Raw genomic sequence first — 19637 nt, 5'->3', positions numbered from 1 at the left:
TCCCAGGCTCCCCTGAGCCTGCCAGAGCTGCTTTGGGAGGAGGCACCCTCAGCCTGGTGCCTGTCTTCAGGGGCCTGAGTTTGCAGGAGTGGGGAAGGCCCAGCAGCCCCATAAGGCTTAGCTGGCAACTCCTAGGCAGCACATACGCCTCAGTCCAGGGTAGTGCCAGGCTGTGCTCAGTTGGGTCAGGGCCAGATGGAGAATTTCTCCTGTTTTCAGGAGGTCCTGTGCCCACCCAATGTCTCAGCCCTGCCTGTCCTCCTTTGCTGCTCTTAAACCCATGACTACATCTGCTGTGCCAGTGCCTGGCTCAAGTCTGCCCAGTTGAAACCTGCCAGGGCTCTTCCTGACAGATCCCTCCTGGGACAGCTCTTCACTGGCTAGTTGACACATGATTGGCTGCTGGGACCTGCTCAAGCTGGTGCTGTGTACATCTTGAAGCCTACCTTTCCAGCAGCCTTTGGAGTCCAGAGGAGAGTAGCCTCCACTTTCTGCAGCTTCTCTAATCTTAGAGATGGAAGAAAATTCTCAGGAAACTGCCACACCTGCCTTCTAGTGGCAGGAAGACTGCTTTGCAGATAGGTGTTTTGCGGTGACCCGCTGTGTGAGTGTGCCAGGGCCCTCTTGGCAGGCAGATTTCAGAGGTAGCCGTCTGTGTTTGCTACACAGTGAAACAGTGCATGGTCTAGAACTGCACCGTGCAGGCTCCCAAGTGTCAAACACCCAGTGGGCCCTTGGGGCAGCCATGCCCTCACTTCAAAGTGTCAGTCCCAGGCCAACAGCATCTGAGAGCTTATGGCTGCAGCCTATACCTCTAGAATCAGAATCTGGTGGTAACAGGAGTTCCCAATACCAAATTGAAGTTTAGGAAATGTCCTACACAATATCCTTGCTAAGTGCCACAGGTGAGGCTGTATCACCAAGCCCATTTCTGTTTCTGTGGACTGGGCCTGGAGGTCTCAGGTGTCCCATTAGAGCAGTGGTTCTCAACCTTCCTAATGCCGCAATGTGTTTTCATTGTTAGAAAGGGGTTGCGACGGGGCAGTACCTGTGGCTCAGTTGGTAGGGCACCAGCCCCATATACCATGGTGGTGCGTTCAAACCCAGCTTGCCAAACTGCAACAACAGCAAAAAAAAAATAGCTGGGCATTGTGGCAGGTGCCTGTAGTCCCAGCTACTCAGGAGGTTGAGGCAAGAGAATCGCCTAAGCCCAGGAGTTGGAGGTTGCTATGAGCTGTGTGATGCCCCGGCACTCTACCGAGGGCAATAAAGTGAAACTCTTGTCTTTTTTTTTTTAAAAGGGGTCACGACCCACAGGTTGAGATCTACTGCATTAGAGTGAAGGGACTGAGGTTCCTGTAGGTCCAGCTTGAATGTGGGCACCATTCACATTTGGGCCTGTATCATTGTCCCTGCAGTGGGGCTGTCCTGTGCATGTGGGGTGCCCAGTAATGTCCCTGAGCCCTGCCCACTGGACTCAGTAGTACCCCACCTTCTAACAATCAAAACTGCCTATAGAGGCCAGGTGAGGTGGCTCATGCCTGTAATCCCAGCACTTTGGGAGGCTGAGGTGAGAGGATCGTTGAGGCTATGAGTTTAAGACCAGCCTGAGCAATATAGCAAGATCCTGTCTATAAAAAATTTAAAAATTATCCAGGTGTGGCAGGAGCCTATAGTCCTAGCTAACTACTCAGGAGGTGGAAGCAAGATAATCACATGAGCCCATGAGTTCGTTCTGCAGTGAGTTATGATGGTGCCACTGCATTGTAGCCTGGGTGACAGAGCCAGACCCTGTCTTAAGAAAATAAATGCAGGGAGGCACCTGTGGCTCAATTGGTAGGGCGCTGGCCCCATATACCGAGGGTGGCGGGTTCAAACCCGGCCCCAGCTGAACTGCAACCAAAAAATAGCTGGGCGTTGTGGCGGGTGCCTGTAGTCCCAGCTACTTGGGAGGCTGAGGCAAGAGAATCGCTTAAGCCCAGGAGTTGGAGGTTGCTGTGAGCTGTGTGATGCCATGGCACTCTACCAAGGGCCATAAAGTGAGACTCTGTCTCTACAAAAAAAGAAAAGAAATGCAGGCTCAGTGCCTGTAGCTCAGTGGTTAGGGCATCAGCCATAAACACCAAGGCTGGCAGGTTTGCACCTGGCCTGGGCCTGCTAAACAATAAAGACAACTGCAACAAAAAAATAGCCGGGCATTGTGGTGGGCACCTGTAGTCCCAGCTACTTGGGAGACTGAGGCAAGAGAATTGCTTAAAGCCCGAGAGTTTGAGGTTTCTGTGAGCTGTGATGCCACAGCACTCTACCCAGGATAACATAGTGCAACTCTATCTCATAAAAAGAAGGAAAAAAAAAGAAATGCAGACATTGCTATGTCCCCCAAAAGGCCTGGGTTCACTATGGAGCACCCCTTACTTGTGTTTCCCATACCTGGCTCCACAGCACAACCCCCCGAGCAAAAAGCAGGTTCCTGATCACCCCCACCCCCACCCCCACATCAGCATCAGTGGGGTGAGGCACTGCCGGGTCACTGCGAGCACTCCCCAGGGAGATGGTGGTGATCAATTCATGACTGCTAGAACACATTCAAAGGTACACTTTAAAAAGGTGAACTTCGTGGTCTGTCAATTATACCTCAAAGCTGCTACTAAAAATAAAGCAGCTCCCAGGTGATGCTGATGCAGCAACCCCACATGTGCCCCATGGTGACTAGAAAAGTTCCCCAGGCAAGGTGGGAACATCTGGAGCCTCCAGCCAGGGCAGGAGCTGGGGCCTGGGAACTGGCTGTTTTCCAGCAGATGCAGAGGCCCTGCCCGGGTGCCTGCAGCCTCCGTCCAGAACCTGAGTGTGCCACAAAGAACCTGGAACCTCAAGACTACAGGAGATGGTAACAGTTACACTGTGTTCAGGTGTGAAGTGGCTAAGATGCAAAGGTGCTGGTGGACTCAGAGGACAGGCTCATTTATAGGCCTGTCCTGGGAGCTACCTAAGTGACACACAGGAAGCCGGCCTGGTTCCTTTGAAGTCCAGCTGTGGCTTTTAACTGTTGCCAAAATTCCACTTAAAAAACACCATTTGCATCCACAAGGTTGCTCAAAATCATACACTTTGGGGCTCTGCATGTCTGATTCCCAAAGTGTGCAGTAGCCCGTGGGATGAAGGCATGCCCTCCCCCCTTCCTGTCTGCAGGAAGGGCATGTTGTCTTCGGGGGTTGCAGACCCACAGTCTCTGATATGTGCTGTTTGGCTTGCACACAGTATTTTACTTTTTAGAAATATGTTTGCCAACATTTTAAAATCAAAAGGGTTTATGTGAAAAGCCTTGCTTCTGACTTAACCTTGGAAAACTGAAGAATGTGGCCCCAATTCCCTCAAAGCCACACTGGCTGAAGCTGACCATCATGCTGGGGACACAGCCTGGCCTCCTTCTGCCAGCCTGAGCCCACTCCACTGGCCACCAGGGACGTGTGTATTCAGCTACTGCCTCAGAGCCAGCTGGAATCCTGGAAGGGGATCTTACTTTTCACCAAGAGGAGCTGCTGAAGAAAATTCCTGCCCGAGGGTGTGGGCACTCAGCTGGATGCAGGCAGGCAGGCTAGGCACCTCTTCCAGACAGTTTTAAAAGAGACGGGCTTGTTCTGTGAGACTCTTGGATGAAGGGGACGCCCCAAGGGCCACTGAGCATCCCCAGAGTCTTTCCAGTGGCGCAGCCAGAGTTCTCTGGGAACATATTATGGCCAGCAGCAGACAGCCAGGCTGGGACCTTCTGCTCTGCAAGAAGCCTAACCCTCCCCTTCCTTCTTGGTGTCAGAGCAGACACTCTCACCTCCCCCCCTGTATGATCAGTTCATCTCAGTCTTAAAACTGAAAGTTTTGTGTCCTGGGAACCTTTCTCCCAGGCAAACCAGGACAGCTGGTCACCTTATTCCCTGTCCAGCCTGGCCTTGCTGCTATGTCCCAGGCCACATGTTGTCCCATTGTGAATAAAGAGGCTAGGCCCAGGGCCTTCTGAAATCCCCACTCTGCTGGCCTCACCCCTGTTCTACTGCTCCCCAGCTCCCTCCCTTGCTGTACAGGGCCAAGGACCCTGGAGCAGGTGTGGCTCTCCCTTTCTAGCTTCCAAGGCCTGAAGCCCCAGTGCAGAACGACTGGTCTACCACCATCTCTGCTGGGACCAGGCCAAAGGCCAGCTTTCCCCCACGGACCCAGGGACAGGACTGTCTTCTTTTCCAGGATTGCTCCCAGCTGGCCGGCTGTGGAGCTGAAGTCCCACCTCCCCAAGCACCCAAAGGCCTGGTAAGACTGCAGAGACGCACTTGGGCTCTCTTCACAGCCTGGGCTGTAGGAACTGACACTGGACAACCTGAGAAAGGGACTGGGAAGGTGGCTTCGCAGAGCCAAGTGGGAACACCTATGAGGGCTATGAGGAGTAAGGGTCCCAGGGAGCCACATATCTACCACGGCCTGGCCTGTGTCCTCCCCAGAAGCCCCCACCTCCCGGTTTAACTGATTGAGGCTATGCCACCCCTGTGGTGGAAGAGGAGGCAGAAGTCAGGCTGTTCAAATCTAGCACGTTCAGCCTCTTTGGCCCAGAGAGTTCAGACCTTGCTGTGGGACCCTGGGTTTGTTGCCCCTCGGCTCCAGCCCATAGACTGAGCTTGGGGTGGTGGCCATGGGAGGCTAGCAAGTCCCACCAGCTCACATTGAGGGCATTCATCCTGACTATGCCCTCATCTACAGTCTAAAAAGTGGATGATTTTCCTCTGGGAAGAAGTTGCAAAAAAATATTCATCTTTGGTATAGGGGTTGGGGGTGGGCAGATGGCTGAGACAGGTAAGCCACAGGGCAGAAAGGGTTTGGTCTAATGTGGACACAGTCCTTAGAGGAAAAAAAAAGAGCAGTCAGGTGGGGCTGGATGCAGTGAGGAACTGAGCCAGGGGCTGTGAGGCCATTAAGAATGGGGCAGATGGCTCAGCGCCTGTGGCTCAAGTGGCTAAGGCACCAGCCACATACACCTGAGGTGCAGGTTGGAATCCAGCCCGGGCCCGCCAAACAACAATGACGGCTGCAACCAAAAAATAGCCGGGCGTTGTGGCAGGCACCTGTAATCCCAGCTACTTGGGAGGCTGAGGCAAGAGAATCACTTGAGCCCAGGAGTTGGAGGTTGCTATGAGCTGTAATGCCATGGCACTCTACCCAGGGCGACAGCTTGAGGTTCTGTCTCAAATAAAAAAAGAAAGATTGGGGCAGATGGCAGAGCCCGGTGGGCCTGAAATCCTAGGACACTGAGAGGCTGAAGTGGATGGATTGCTTGGGCTCAGGAGTTACAGACTAGCCTGAGCAAGAGCAAGACCCTGTCTCTAAAAACTAGCCAGGCTTGATGGTGGGCGCCTAAAGTCCCAGCTACTTGGGAAGCTGAGGCAAGAAGATGGCTTGAGCCCAAGAGTTTCAGGTTGCTGTGAGGTATGAGGCCACGGCACTCTACTGAGGGCCACAAAGTGAGACTCTGTCTTAAAAAACAAACAAACACCAACAACAAAAAAAAATGGGCAGGTGTGCAGTGTCCCCAGACTCAGGGCCACCCAGGCCTGGGGGGAGCCTGGAGTCCCCATCCTCCCCAGGGCAGCCAGAGGGGAGCGAGTGAGAAGCCTTGTGCAGTTTTCCCCTGGGTACCTCTCCCCAGGCCCCTGATCCATCCAGGGATCTAGTACGCAGATCCAGGGATGAGGCAGGCTTCACACCTGTGCTGTGTCAGTCTCTGTAGAATGCCATAGGACTGCCACTAGGACAAAAAGGGCAAAACTGGAGAGCTCAGGGCAAGAAGGGAAGAGGAAACGAAACCTAGGAAAATGAGCCAAAAGGTTCACCGGCCCCATGAGGTGGGCGTGGGGAGCTCCAGGGCTGGTCACTAAGTTGCCGTAGCAAGACTCCTGACCTCACGATTTGCTCTTTTTCCACCACATATGGGCAGCAAACTCAGAAACCAGAAAGACTCAAACCAGGTGTGCAGTGACCCAGTCACGGACAGACAGAACCATCCCGGTATCCAGGGGCCATGGCACCAACCTCCTCACAGATTAGCCAAGGAGTAAATAGAAACAGCCCGACTTTGTGAACTACCCAATGTGTATCAATAATTACTGGCACAAATAAAAAAGGATGCATGTAGTAAAATTTGGTCCCCATGGGAAAATTGGTCTTAATAGCCCAAATGAAATGCACGGTGGTGGTAGCTGGAATTGGAACAGATTCTGATGAAATCGCTTCAGCAAATAAAAAGTGTTTTCAAACCACTTTGTGTTGTATTGAAAATTGGTCAAGGAATCAAATTGGCTTGATGGAAAATTCACTCTAGAAATCTGCATTCTCCATGAAAATGCAGAATACGTGGTCTGTGTTGTTTGTATTTATATGCACGGAGTTAAAACAGCCACTGAGTCAACATGGGGTGTCCCTCAACAGACCCCTCCCCTACATTCAGGGTCCCTCTGCCCTGTCCTGGGTCAGGAACAGGTACCAAGGTCTCAGCTGGAAGTGTGGAGGGGACCTGGCAGTGGGTACATAAGGTGGTGGGCTCAAAGGTTGGAGGGCTCCTTGGGGGGCTGCGTGCTGGCTCGGGATTGGAAGCGCTGAGGTCTTGAGGGCCTGCCGGGCCCTGTGGCTTGCTGGGGGTCCCTTGAGTGTGGGACCATCGGTGGCAGTGGTGGCAGGGAAGGCGGCCAAGCTGGCATCATCAGCTGAGGGCCTGGGAGGTTTGAGTAGCCATCCCTGGTGCGAGGGCTCAGGCCTGGGGGCAGGAGAGACCCAAGATATGTTCTAAGAGCACCCTAGAGATGCTGGCCTGATGGAGGCATCCCCACCAAGGAGGAGAAAAGCACCAGCCTCAAAGTGCTTTACACGCATGGCAGGGTGGGTGCCATACCTCACCTGGTCCTCAGCACCCTAAACTTCCAGGGGTAACTCAAGATAAGTGGCACCGGAAATGGGTGCCAAAGTGGAGCAGAGCACCCGGGAGAGAACACAGGGCTTAGAGTCCGAGGACCTGGGCTCAGGTCCTGGCTCATCGGCTCTGTGATGAGAAGCCTCAGCTCCTTTCTCCTTAAATGGTTTAATAGTACTGACCTCCCAGGCAGAATTGGATGAGAAAAGGAAGAAAGTTCCCTGCAAACTGTGAAGTGTCCCAATGCCTGAACCTGGCAATACTGATTGGAGGAGCGCATGGGCTCTGAGCATTCCAGCTGGTTCAAGCGTTCCCAGAGAGGCCCAGGGCAAAAAGTGGCTCCCTGTCCCATCCTAGCAGCTGGGTAGACACCTGGGGACAGATGCCTGGTCTGGGTTTCTGATATGGCTCCTGGGGCCTGAAAGCTCCCTTGAAAGGCAAAGCAGCAGCCCTGAACAGCTGGGGAAGTCCCATGGCACTGCCTCTCTGGCTGGTGGGCAGTGGAGGTCTGCCAGTATGTGGCAGGGCAGAAAAGAGGTGGGTGGGTGGAGGTGGGGACAATGGTGAGGGACCAGAGACCCACCCAGCTGGGCCAGGGGTGCGGGTGAGGTACTCACAGGAGTAGATGGCACCAAACAAGTCACTATAATGCCCATGGTCATACAGGCTTTGAGATTGAGGACATGGAAACTTCACAGCTTAGCAGAATAGAAAAGGAGAAGAGATGGGAGTGAGGGGGCTCTTCCAGAATTTGGTGACCCCCCCAGGACCCCAGTCCTGCTCTCTGGCCCTGTATCAGGACAGACACTCCACTGTGGAGCACGAGTCCTATTTCCCAGGTCCACCTGCCCCCTCCACACTCAACCCTGGCCCATTTCTTTATGGAAGACTGGTTCTCCCTCCTTGCCTTTTTGAATCTAGGCTAAGGTAGTGAAAGAAGTTGGGGCTTTTTTTGTTGTTGTTTTGTTTTGTTTTGTTGGGGTTTTTTTTGTTTGTTTGTTTTTAGACAGGATCTTGCTTTTTTTTTTTTTTTTGTAGAGACAGTCTCACTGTACCGCCCTCGGTAGAGTGCCGTGGCGTCACAGGGCTCACAGCAACCTCTAACTCTTGGGCTTAAGCGATTCTCCTGCCTCAGCCTCCCGAGTAGCTGGGACCACAAGCGCCCGCCACAACACCCGGCTATTTTTTTGTTTGTTCGTTTTGTTTTGTTTTGATGCAGTTTGGCCGGGGCTGGGTTTGAACCCGCCACCCTCGGCATATGGGGCCGGCGCCCTACTCACTGAGCCACAGGCGCCGCCCAGGATCTTGCTCTTTCATCCAGGCTGGAGTGAAGTGGCACAATCATAACTCACTGCAGCCTCCCTAAAGTGCTGAAACTACAGGCATGAGCCATCGTGCCTGGCAAAGAAGGCTTTGTGAATGTACACTAGGCCTGGGAGGACAGTGATGCTGTTCTAGCACAGTAAGACCCTGGTGAAATGCTGGCAAGATTATTGGTGGTTAGATGTTTGGCCATTTGTTCCCATTGGGGCCAGACCAAAAAAAGCTCCCTCCCCTATCTTCTGTCCTTCACTTTTTTTTTGCTTTTGTTTCATTGAAACAGAGTCTCACTCTGTTGTCCCAGACTACAATGCCATGGCCTCAGCCTAGCTCACAGCAACTTTAAACTCCTGGGCTTGAGCAATCCTCTTGCCTCAGTCTCCAGAGTAGTTGGGACTATAGGCTCCCACCATGATGCCTGGCTAAGTTTTTTTTTTAGTTGAGATACAGGTCTCACTTTAGGCTGGAACTCCTGAGCTCAAGCGGTCCTCCTACCTTGACCTCCCAGACTGCTGGGATTACAGGCATGAGCCACTACAACTGGCCTCTTTTTTTGTTTGCACTTTTTTTGGTAAAACTCATGTAACATCAAATCAACCATTTTTAAAGTGCACAATGCAGAGGCATTTAGTACATTCAATGTTGTACGACATCATCTCTATCTAGTTCCAGAACAGTTCCATCATCCTAAAGGAAGCCCCTGTCCCATTAAGCAGTTACTACCAACTCCCCCGCTCCAGACAATGGCAACCACCAATTCTCCTTCTGTCTCTATAGATTTGCCTATTCTGGACGTTTCACGGATACAGAATCTTACAATGTGCTGCCTTTTGGGTCTGGCTCCATCCTTTGCTTTTGAGCCCAAAACTCCCCCTCTTCACTGTCTAGTCAAGAATCACTGTATCCCCCACAGGCCACTTATCTCAATCCCTGCAACATAGGAACACCTTACACAGCAAAGAGAGAAAGCATCCCAGGTGGCCCAAGTGGTCCTTATAAGAGGAAGGCAGGAGTCAGATAAGAAATGACAATAGAATCAAAGACCAGAGTGATGAACAGGGATGGAAATAGACTGTCCCCTGAACCCCCCCAGGAAAAGCACAGTGTTGCCTTGACTTTAGACCAGTGAGAGTGATTCCAGACTTTTTTTTTTTTTTTTTTTGAGACCGAGTCTCACTTTGTCATACTCCATAGAATGCCATGGCGTCATAGCTCACAGCAACCTCGAACTCTTGGGCTCAAGCAATTCTCTTGCCTCAGCCTCCTGAATAGCTGAAACTACAGGTGCCTGCCACAACACAGCTATTTTTAGAGATGGAGTTTCACTCTGGTTCAGGGTGGTCTTGAACCCATGAGCTCACACAATCCACCACCTTGGCCTCCCAGAGTATTAGGATTACAGGCATGAGCCACCTTACCTGGCTTATACTTCCTTTTTTTCTTTTTTTTGTAGAGACAGAGTCGCACTTTATGGCCCTCGGGTAGAGTGCCGTGGCCTCACACAGCTCACAGCAACCTCCAACTCCTAGGCTTAGGCGATTCTCCTGCCTCAGCCTCCCGAGTAGCTGGGACTACAGGCGCCCACCACAACGCCCGGCTATTTTTTTGGTTGCAGTTTGGCCGGGGCCGGGTTTGAACCCGCCACCCTCGGCATATGGGGCCAGCGCCTTACTGACTGAGCCACAGGCGCCGCCCATACTTCTTTTTTTTCTTTGAGACAGAGTCTCACTCTGTCGCCCTGAGTAGAGTGCCATGGCATCATAGTTCACAGCAACCTCCCACTCCTGGGCTCAAGCAATCCTCTTGCCTCAGCCTCCCAAGTAGCTGAGACTACAGGCACCCACCACAACACCCAGCTATTTTTTTTTTTTTTTTTTTGAGAACAGAGCCTTAAGTTGTCACCCTGTGTAGAGTGCTGTAGCATCACAGTTCACAGCAACATCCAACTCCTGGGCTTACGTGATTCTCTTGCCTCAGCCTCCCAAGTAGCTGAGACTAAAGGTGCCTGCCACGACGCCTGGCTATTTTTTTGGGGGGGAGGAGGGGTGGTAGTTATCATTGATTTTTGGCAGGCCCAGGCTGGATTTGAACCCACCAGCTCTAGTGTATGTAGCTGGCACCTTAGCTGCTTGAGCTACAGGCGCCCAGCCAACACCCAGCTATATTTAGAGAGAGGGTCTTGCTCTTGCTTAGGCTGATCTCAAACTTCTGAGCTCAAGCAATCTACCGGCCTCAGCCTCCTAGAATGCTTGATTCCAGACTTCTGATCCACAGAACAAACTAACATGGATTTGTGTTGTTTTGATCTATTCAGCAGCCATGGGAGAGGAGTGCAGATGGGCCCAGGCTGAGCTGTGTGCTATAGGTGAGGGATGAGGCTGGCTTGGTGACTTCTCCCTCGGCTCCTTCCTGCCTCTGTGGCCTGGATCACTCCACCTGGAGGATTGTCCCTGGCTACCACCTTCTCCCCTAGTCAGTCTGGGCTGAGCCTTTCCTCTGTGGAGGCCTCGCTGGAAGTCCAGCCTGCTGCCCTGGCCCATGTGTGCTCCAGCGGTAAAACCACTCCCTGAGGACCAGGTGCTCATCTGTGCCAGTCTGGGCTCCTGACTACAGTGCTGGGCCCTGAGGGGCTGGCAAAGGGCTGTGTGCACAGCAGGAGCACAGTGAGCATGCAGGATGATCGGATGAATGAATCTGGGACCAGGCTGGAGCTGAGTGGGTTGACCCTGGCTGGTGTTAGGATTAGATATCAAGCCTGTTTTGGATTAGAATGTTCTTTTAGGTAAATAAATGAGCAAGAACAGTAAACTGTTCAAGGTCTAGCCACGGGCAGGTTTCTGCTTGATTGCTAATACAGACAGTCCCTAACTTACGGTGGTCTGACTTCGATTTTTTGACTTTACAATGGTGCAAAATCATCCCTTTTCAACATAAGCTATGGTATTCAATAAATTACATGAGACTTTTAATACTTTATTATAAAATAGGTTTCGTGTTGGATGATTTTGCCCAATCATAGGCTAATATGTGTTCAAAGCACATTTAAGGTAAGTGAGCTAGGCCATGATGTTCAGCAGGGAGGGGTATTACATTCATTTTGACTCAGGATATTTTCAATTTATGGTGGGTTTGTCAGGTCATAACCCCACTGTAAGTTGAGGAGCACCTATACTAGTTAGGCTTTGTCACCCCCAGCAAGATAAAGCAACACTGTCATGATTCAGCATGATTCAAGTCCTGCTGCGTGGGTCTTGGGAATGAAGGAGCATCGGAGGAGAAGAACTTCTCTCTGGGGTGACATCCTGAGGAAAGGTCAGTGAATGATGGGACAGAGCCAGGGGCATGAGGTGGTAGATCGGCCTGGCCTCTCCACCAAGTGCCCTCCCAGCAAGCAGCCCTCATCTGCTTGTTTCTCCAAGTTGCCACAGGGACCAAGGAGGTGGGGCAGAGCCTGGCCCAAAGTCGGGGCTCATTAAATATTAGCCCTTGTTGTTGTGCCCCTGCTCGGTGATCCCTGCAGCCACCCTTGTCCCTCCCAACAGATCTGAGGCAGGTCCAGGTGGGGGAGGTAATCTGGAACAGCCAAGCCCCTCTAGGGGGCGCTGCATCCCACCCAGGGAAAATGGGGGTTTCCAGATGGTGTCCTGACCTCCTGGAAACAGGATGGGGGCTTACAATGGGGTCAAATAGCAGTCTCCCAGAACCTGTGAATGTGACCTTACTGGGAAAAAGGGTGTTTGCTGGTGTAATTTAGTTGAGAATTTTGAGAGGAGATCATCCTGAGTTAGGTTGGGCCCTAAATCCAAAGACAAATATCCTGATAAGAGGAGAGTAGGGCTGGGCATGGGGGCTAATGACTGTAATCCTGACACTTTGGGAGGCTGTGGCAAGAGGGTCACTTGATCCAGGAGTTTGAGATCAGCCTGAGCAAGAGTGAGACCTTGTCTCTACTAAAAGTAAAAAAGAAAAAAAAAAAAAAAAATGGGCGGTGCCTGTGGCTCAAAGGAGTAGGGCACCAGCCCCATATGCCGGAGGTGGTGGGTTCAAACCCAGCCCCAGCCAAAAACTGCAAAAATAAAAATAAATTAGCTGGGCATTGTGGCAGGTACCTGTCATCCCAGTTATTTGGGAAGCTGAGACAGGAGGATTGCTTGAGCCCAGGAGTTTGAGGCTACAGTGAGCTGTTATTGCACCACCACTCTAGCCTGGGTAAGAGAGCAATAACCTTTGCCAAAAAAAAAAAAAAAGAAAGAAAGAAAAAGAGAGGGAGAGAGAGGAGAAGACACATGGAGGAGGTGACCCGGCAATGATGGAGGCAGAGAGTGAAGTGGCTGCTTCCAGCAGCCCCCAGAAGCTGGAAGAGGCACTGCAGGATCCTCCTCCAGAGCCTCTGGAGGGAGCTTAGCCCCGTGCACCTTGACTTAGGACTTCTAGCTTCTAAAACCTGACAGAATAAACTTCTGTTTTAAGCCACCCAGTTGACTGCTGCCTTCTTTGCCCAGCACATCCAATCAAACAGCCCTCTTTTCCTTTCTCACGTGTCTGGAGTTTCGTCCTAAGTCATTGGGTAAAGGATTAGAGAGGAAGAATTTCTACGCGTGGCACTCAGTTTTCCAGGTGCCTTGTGGCTCTCAGGCCACTCCCGACCAGGTGTGTGCAGCTCCCATCTGAGACACAGTTAAGAACCCCTCTCCTAGGGGTGGGAGGAGGAACCCCATAGGAGTGTGCAGAGAAAGCTCCCCTTGTATACTGCAAGCCCAGGATGGAATGTAGGGTCCTGGAATTTCAGGTAGGAGGCTGGAGCAGGTCACACTGCAGTGACTGCAGCAACTGTTCCAAGTGACCAGGTCTCAGGGTCTGGGTCCCAACTCAGCTGTTCAGGGTCTGGTCCCATCCAACCTTCTCCTCTTCACCCTAATCCCATCCCAGGCTCGGTCTACCACAGGGCCTTTGCACCTACTGTCCCCACCACCAGGGCATCCTCTCATCGACCCATCAGCCCTCTCCAGGGCAGTTGTGCAGTCCCTGCCCCAAGGACTTGCATCCCAGTCACCACTCTCCCATTACTAACCCAGCATTCCTTCTCGGACACCAGCTGCCCCCTCCCTGGACCAGCTTTCCCTTCAGGCTGCTATTTATCACTGTTTGTAACAACCTTTTCTGATCCTTGGCCCCCTCATCATGTGGGGACCATGGGGGTAAACCCATCTCTTTTGCTTCCTACAGTTTTCTGATGCCTGGTGTGACAACTGGCACACAGTAGGGACTCCATTTTTCTGAGTGACTGTGTGAGGGCTCCCCAGTCAGGGACAGTGCCAGCTCTGGGCTCCACCTGCAACCTTGGTCCTTGCAGAACCAGGACCCTGGGAGGGTGCGCAGAGAACCTGACACCGCTCACCTGCCTGCTCCTTGTCCACGGTGGCTAAGGGTCGAGCCCCACGCTGAGTGTTCATTCGGCCTTTGTACAGGATCCCATCCACTCCTAGGATGTCCACCTCAGCCTGTAGGATGGCCCAGGTCCCGGGTCAAGGACCCGCCAACCCTCTCTAGGGCACACAGAGGCCAAAAGACAGAGCACAACCTCCCCCGGGGGCACCCATGCTCAAGGCTAGTCCCACACTTGGGACTGGGGTGCACCAAAGTCCACCCTCTACAAAGGAGGCCCCAGCCAGACTCACAGTGTCATAATCCATCAGTTCAGGGTCTCCATAGGGGTAGAGTGTTGACAGATTGCATGACTTGTGCTTCAGGTTGGCATCGTTTCGGGGGCCATCGCCCCAGTCCTGATGGGAGCCCAGGGAGTCCAGGTCCTGGAGGTGCAGCTGCTGCTGTTCCCTGGGGCAGGGGCAGTGGGTCAGCAGCCGCCTAGACCCACCCCCACCCCCACCATCCCTGTGGAGCCTCAGGACGGGCACCCTGACATTTCTTCCAGCTTTGGTTGAAGTGGCACAGCCAGACAGCCCTGGGGCAGAGGAATAAAATTGAGCTGCCTTTCCCAGACCCAGCCATAACTGGAGCCCCAGCCTGGCGTGCCAGGTTCACAGGCCTGATCCCTTGATCTCAAGGAGCCAAGGGAGGGTGGGTGGGAGGTCAGCACGGCAGTCATTGTGACTATCCAGTTGCTCTGCCCCCACATGGCTAGGTGTCCCACAGCTGGGGTGGGCTCTGGAAAGACCTATAGAGCCATGGGACGTCGGGAAGTTGAGAGGTGGCGCCAGGACCCAGGGAGGTAGCTGGGTGTGTAGGAACCTGAGGGTTTGATGACAACTCTGCATGTACTAGCTGTGACCTTGGGCAGGTCGCTTAAGCTCCCTGAGCCTCAGTTTTTCCAGCTGTGAAATGGGATGGCAATAGAGAAAGTGGTGAGGACTCAGCAAGGCCAGGGAAGCCAAAGTGCCTGAATAGGCTTTGCCTTTTTCCTCCACCACAAATGGCACAGTAGCTCATGGGGGCTGGAAGGTTTAAATGAGAAACCCTCTTGGCCCGCAAACCCAGTAAGTATGTCAGTTCCCTTGTCTGAGGTCACCTCTCCTATGCTTGCCTGTCCAGGAGGCGACATCTCCATGGATAGTTGGCAATGTTCTGAGGACAGCCTTTGGCCCAGGACCACAGGATGTGTCTCTTCCGTAACAGGTTCCCAGGCTTCCCAGGTTCCAGAGTGGCCTCCAGAGTGGGTTCCAGCCTGCTTACCTTATCTGTTGCCGTCGCAGGTACTCATAGGTGTTGGCGCTGGCCGGGCGCAGCTGCGACTGAAGATGGGCTTTGCGGATAGTGACCAGCTGTCTGTTGGGGAGGAGAATGCAATAGGGGCTGTGGGAGGCACAGGTGTCCAGCAGAGGACTTAGGCTCTCCCCCTCCAGGAGGTCTTCCCAGTAAGAGGAAGGACCAGGTTGCCAACCCACCAGAAACCCCCACTGCACAGGGCCACTATGTAAGAGCTCCGGGGGAGCCCTGATAACTATCATATAAAGGTAAAATCAGAATAATAAATCCTAGAAACAGAACAGAGACCGGTGGTTACCAGGGCCGGAGGGGAGGGAGGAAGGGGAGAAGCTGCTTAATGGGGCCAAGATTTCCTTTTAGGGGGATGAAAATGCCCTGATAGTAGACAGAGGTGGTGGCTGCACGACTTGTGAACGTACTGAATACTGCTGAACTGCTCACTTTAAGATGGTTAGTTTTATGTCATGTGTATTTTGCCTCAATAAAGAAAAGAAAACAAAGTAAAACAACAGTCTTCTTGGGGAGCTGGAACTCTTCTACATCTTGATCTGAGCAGTGGATGTGCAGGTGTACACACGTGTAAAAACTCATCAGACTGTAAAACAAACATTTATGTACCTTACTTTATGTATGTTAAGCCACAATAAAAATGTTCAGTAATACATATTGATTGTCAACATTTTAGAAAGTATACAAAAGCGCAAAGGAACAAAGCACTGTAATCACGTGACAAAGATTTTAATGAGCATCCTTGAGGTATTTTTCCAACTTTGTGTAATATTTTTTTTTTTGAGACAGAGTCTCAATCTAATACCCTGAGTAGAGTGCTGTGACATCATAGCTCAGAGCAACCTCAAACTCTTTGGCTTAAGTGATTCTCTTGTCTCAGCCTCATCCTCCCAAGCAGCTGGGATTACAGACATCTGTCACAACACCTGGCTATTTTTTAGAGATAGGGTCTCGCGCTTGCTCCAGGCTGGTCTCCAACTCCTGAGCCAGAGTGCTAGGATTACAGGCATGAGCCACCAGTTGCAGGCCCCAAGTTCATGTAATTTTTTTTTTTTTTTTTTTGCAGTTTTTGGCCGGGGCTGGATTTGAACCCACCACCTCCGGCATATGGGGCTGGTGCCCTACTCCTTTGAGCCACAGGCGCTGCCTTTTTTTTTTTTTTTTTTTTGAGACAGAATCTCACATTCTTGCCCTCTGTAGAGTGCTGTAGCGTCATAGCTCACAGCAACCTCAAACTCTTGGGCTCAAGCCATTCTCTTGCCTCAGCCTCCCAAGTAGCTGGGACTACAGGTGCCTACACAATAGGCAGCTATTTTTTTGTTTGTTTAGCAGGTCTGGGCCGGGTTTGAACCCACCAGCCCCAATGCATGTGGCCAGCATCCTAACCATTGAGCATGAGTGCCCAGCCCAAGTTCGTGCAATTTTTTTAACCACATACTACTTGATATTCTCATTTAATTTATCACAAACGTTTTCCCAGGCCACTAAATAGTGTTCCCCAACTGCTATAGTTAATACAGTAGCCATGGCCACATGTGGCTATAGAAATTTACATTTAAATCAACTACATTTAAATACAATTTAAAATTCACTTTCTCAGTCAAATTAGCCATATTTTCAAGTGCTCAACAGCCACAGGGGCTCCCACACTGAAACAGCATAGCTATAGTGCATGTCCCCATCACAGAGCTTTCTACTGGACAGTGTTTTGTTAAAACATGGTTTATATTGGCTGAGATGAACATATCACAACTCATTTACCACCATGGTTGTTTCCAATTTTTTTACTGTTATAAATAATGCTGCAGCTAGATATGTGTAGTTTGAAAGGAAAATTCTGGTTGAAGCTCCAAAGCCCCTCCATGAACATGACCTGGCAAAGGGAGGTGACAAGCTTTGTGGGCCATCAGGGCAAGGCTAGCAGGAGAGGCCCTGCAAGGTCCTGGTGTCAGGAGAGGTTACTGGAAGTTCCTCAGAAAGTTAACTATGTAGTTACCACATGACCCAGCACTTCCATTCCTAGGTTTATCCCCAAAAGAATTGAAAACAGGCAAACAAGTACATGTATACAAATATTATAGCAGCACTAGTCACAATAACTAAAAGGTGGAAACGAACCACTGTCCATTGGCTGATGAATGGATAAACTAAATGTGGTCTATCCATACAATGGGATACTGCTCAGCTATAAAATGGAACAAAGCTATGACTACACTACAACATGGGTGAATGTGGGGGATACTATGCTCGGTGAAAAAAGAAACAGATACAAAAGGTCACATATTGTATGATTCTACTTATATGAACATCCAGAATGTGCAAATCCATAAAGATAGAAAGCAGATCAGTGGTTGCCAGGGACTGAGGGGAAGTGTTTATGGGGAGTGATTGCCAAAGCATCTGAGGTTTCCTTTTGGGGGGATCAAACAGAGTTTTGGAATTAGATGCAGGCAAAAGGTGCACAACAACGTGAATGTGCTAAATGTCACTGGATTATTCACTTTATTTTTTAAGAGGCAGGGTCTTTACCTCTGTCGCCCAGGTTGGAGTGCAGTGGTGCAATCACAGCTTACTGCAGCCTCGAGCTCCTGGGCTCAACTGATCCTCCTGCCTCAGCCTCCTGAGTAGTTGGGAATATAGGTGTGTGTCACAGTGCTTGGGAGAATTGCGCATTTAAAAACGGTTTATTTGGGGCGGCACCTGTGGCTCAGTCGGTAAGGCGCCGGCCCCATATACCGAGGGTGGCGGGTTCAAACCCGGCCCCGGCTGAACTGCAACCAACCAAAAAATAGCCGGGCGTTGTAGCGGGCACCTGTAGTCCCAGCTACTCTGGAGGCTGAGGCAGGAGAATCGCTTAAGCCCAGGAGTTGGAGGTTGCTGTGAGCTGTGTGATGCCATGGCACTCTACTGAGGGCCATAAAGTGAGACTCTGTCTCTACAAAAAAATAAATAAAAATAAAAATGGTTTATTTTAGGCTGGGCACCGTGGCTCACACCTGTAATCCCAGCACTCTGGGAGGCTGAGGTGGGCAGATCGCCTAAGCTCAAGAGTTCAACACCAGCCTGAGCTACAGCGAGACCCTGTCTATAAAAATAGCCTGGCGTTGTGGTGGGCGCCTGTAGTCCCAGCTACTTGGGAGGCTGAGACAGGAGAATCGCTTAAGCCCAAGAGTCTGAGGTTGTTGCGAGCTACAACGTTACTTCACTCTACCAGGGACGACAAAGTGAGACTCTGTCTCAAAAAACAACAACAAAAAAGATTTATTTTGTTATATGAATTTCACCTCAATACATTTTAAAAATAGTATTAGACTTCTATAAAAATAAGTGCAAGGAAGTACAGCAAAGTTTTGCATTTCCCTGCAATGGTTCCTTCCATCCTGTTGCTGCTGTTGTTGGAAGACTTATCTCAATCGCTGGTACCCAGCCCTAGATACCGCTGATGAAAGGCAGGACCATGCACTCTCACCCAGGCAATCATTCAGTGGCCAGGGGGGAGCACATGTGATCCCTATAGAACTATGGACATGGATGTGTATATACTCAACAAGTGGATGTGGATGCGGATGTACTTAAAGGCTGAAAAATGGTACACATGGATGCGTACAGACAAGGTGTACACACGTGGTGTATACGGAAGGACTCGCGTGGATGCTTACGTACATGACGTGCACAGAGCCCCACAACCCCAGCGGCTGTGCGCGCAGGTTGGACCCCAGGAGCCTGCGGCAGGCGCCCCCTGGCGTTGGTACTCACGGGCCGGTCATCATCTCCACCCGCCGGTCGCAGGAAATGCATTTCACCCGCTCGAACAGCTTCCTGCAAGACACGGGTCGGTCAGGACCCTGCCCTGTCCGCGGGCTGGAGTCCCTCCTCCAGAATCCCGGGAGGCGCTCCTGTGTCCTCTGGCCTCGCAGCTGCAGTCCTACCCCAGGGGCCCGGAGACCGCCAACTCACTTCCGGAAGGCGGCAGCGCTGTCCGGGTCGTATCGGAGGCCTTCGGTCAGCAGCCTCCGGACTATTTTCCAGACCTCTTGGATTTCTTTCTTTAGAGGGTCCAGGTCACTGCGGACTAGCTGCCAACAGCCAAAGGGAAAAAAAGAAAGTGTGGGCAATTAATTCACACCCTGCCTCCTTCCAGAAAAGCATTTGCAGCAACCTGCAAAGTTACATAGAGTACAAGTTTTGTTGCTGTTGTTTTTTTTGTTTGTTTGTTTTTTTGTAGAGACAGAGTCTCACTGTACCGCCCTTGGGTAGAGTGCGGTGGCGTCACACGGCTCACAGCAACCTCTAACTCTTGGGCTTACGCGATTCTCCTGCCTCAGCCTCCCGAGCAGCTGGGACTACAGGCGCCCGCCACAACACCCGGCTATTTTTTTGTTGCAGTTTGGCCGGGGCTGGGTTTGAACCCGCCACCCTTGGCATATGGGGCCGGCGCCCTACTCACTGAGCCACAGGCGCCTCCCGCTGTTGTTGTTTGAGACACCCTGGGTAAAGTGCTCTGGCGTCACAGCTCACAGAAACCTCAAACTCTTGGGCTCAAGAGATCCTCAGCAGGGACTACAGGTGCCCACCTGGCTAGTTTTCTTTTCTTTTTTTCTTTCTTTTTTTTTTTTTTGAGATGCTTTGTCACCCTTGGTAGAGT

At 51.5% G+C, this 19637-nt stretch overlaps 1 protein-coding gene across 1 annotated transcript in view; it reads right to left on the bottom strand.

The window, feature by feature from the left end:
• Nucleotides 1-5103: 5103 nt before the first annotated feature.
• The window catches only part of C12H16orf96 (chromosome 12 C16orf96 homolog), a 54285-nt gene continuing 39751 nt past the window's right edge, over nucleotides 5104-19637 (bottom strand). The window contains exons 10-16 of the mRNA XM_053556660.1: nucleotides 18950-19068; nucleotides 18749-18811; nucleotides 14951-15043; nucleotides 13939-14095; nucleotides 13659-13761; nucleotides 7558-7638; nucleotides 5104-6787 (exon numbers count right to left, since the gene is read on the bottom strand). Of these exons, the coding sequence (XP_053412635.1) occupies nucleotides 6576-6787; nucleotides 7558-7638; nucleotides 13659-13761; nucleotides 13939-14095; nucleotides 14951-15043; nucleotides 18749-18811; nucleotides 18950-19068 (828 nt within the window). The 3' untranslated portion in view covers nucleotides 5104-6575. The remainder of the gene's footprint in view (nucleotides 6788-7557; nucleotides 7639-13658; nucleotides 13762-13938; nucleotides 14096-14950; nucleotides 15044-18748; nucleotides 18812-18949; nucleotides 19069-19637) is intronic.

Source organism: Nycticebus coucang, chromosome 12, assembly GCF_027406575.1.
Source record: "Nycticebus coucang isolate mNycCou1 chromosome 12, mNycCou1.pri, whole genome shotgun sequence".
Taxonomy (NCBI): Eukaryota; Metazoa; Chordata; class Mammalia; order Primates; family Lorisidae; genus Nycticebus; species Nycticebus coucang.
The sequence above is the reverse complement of the archived record's forward strand: the minus strand, read 5'-3'. Positions and strand labels throughout refer to the sequence as shown.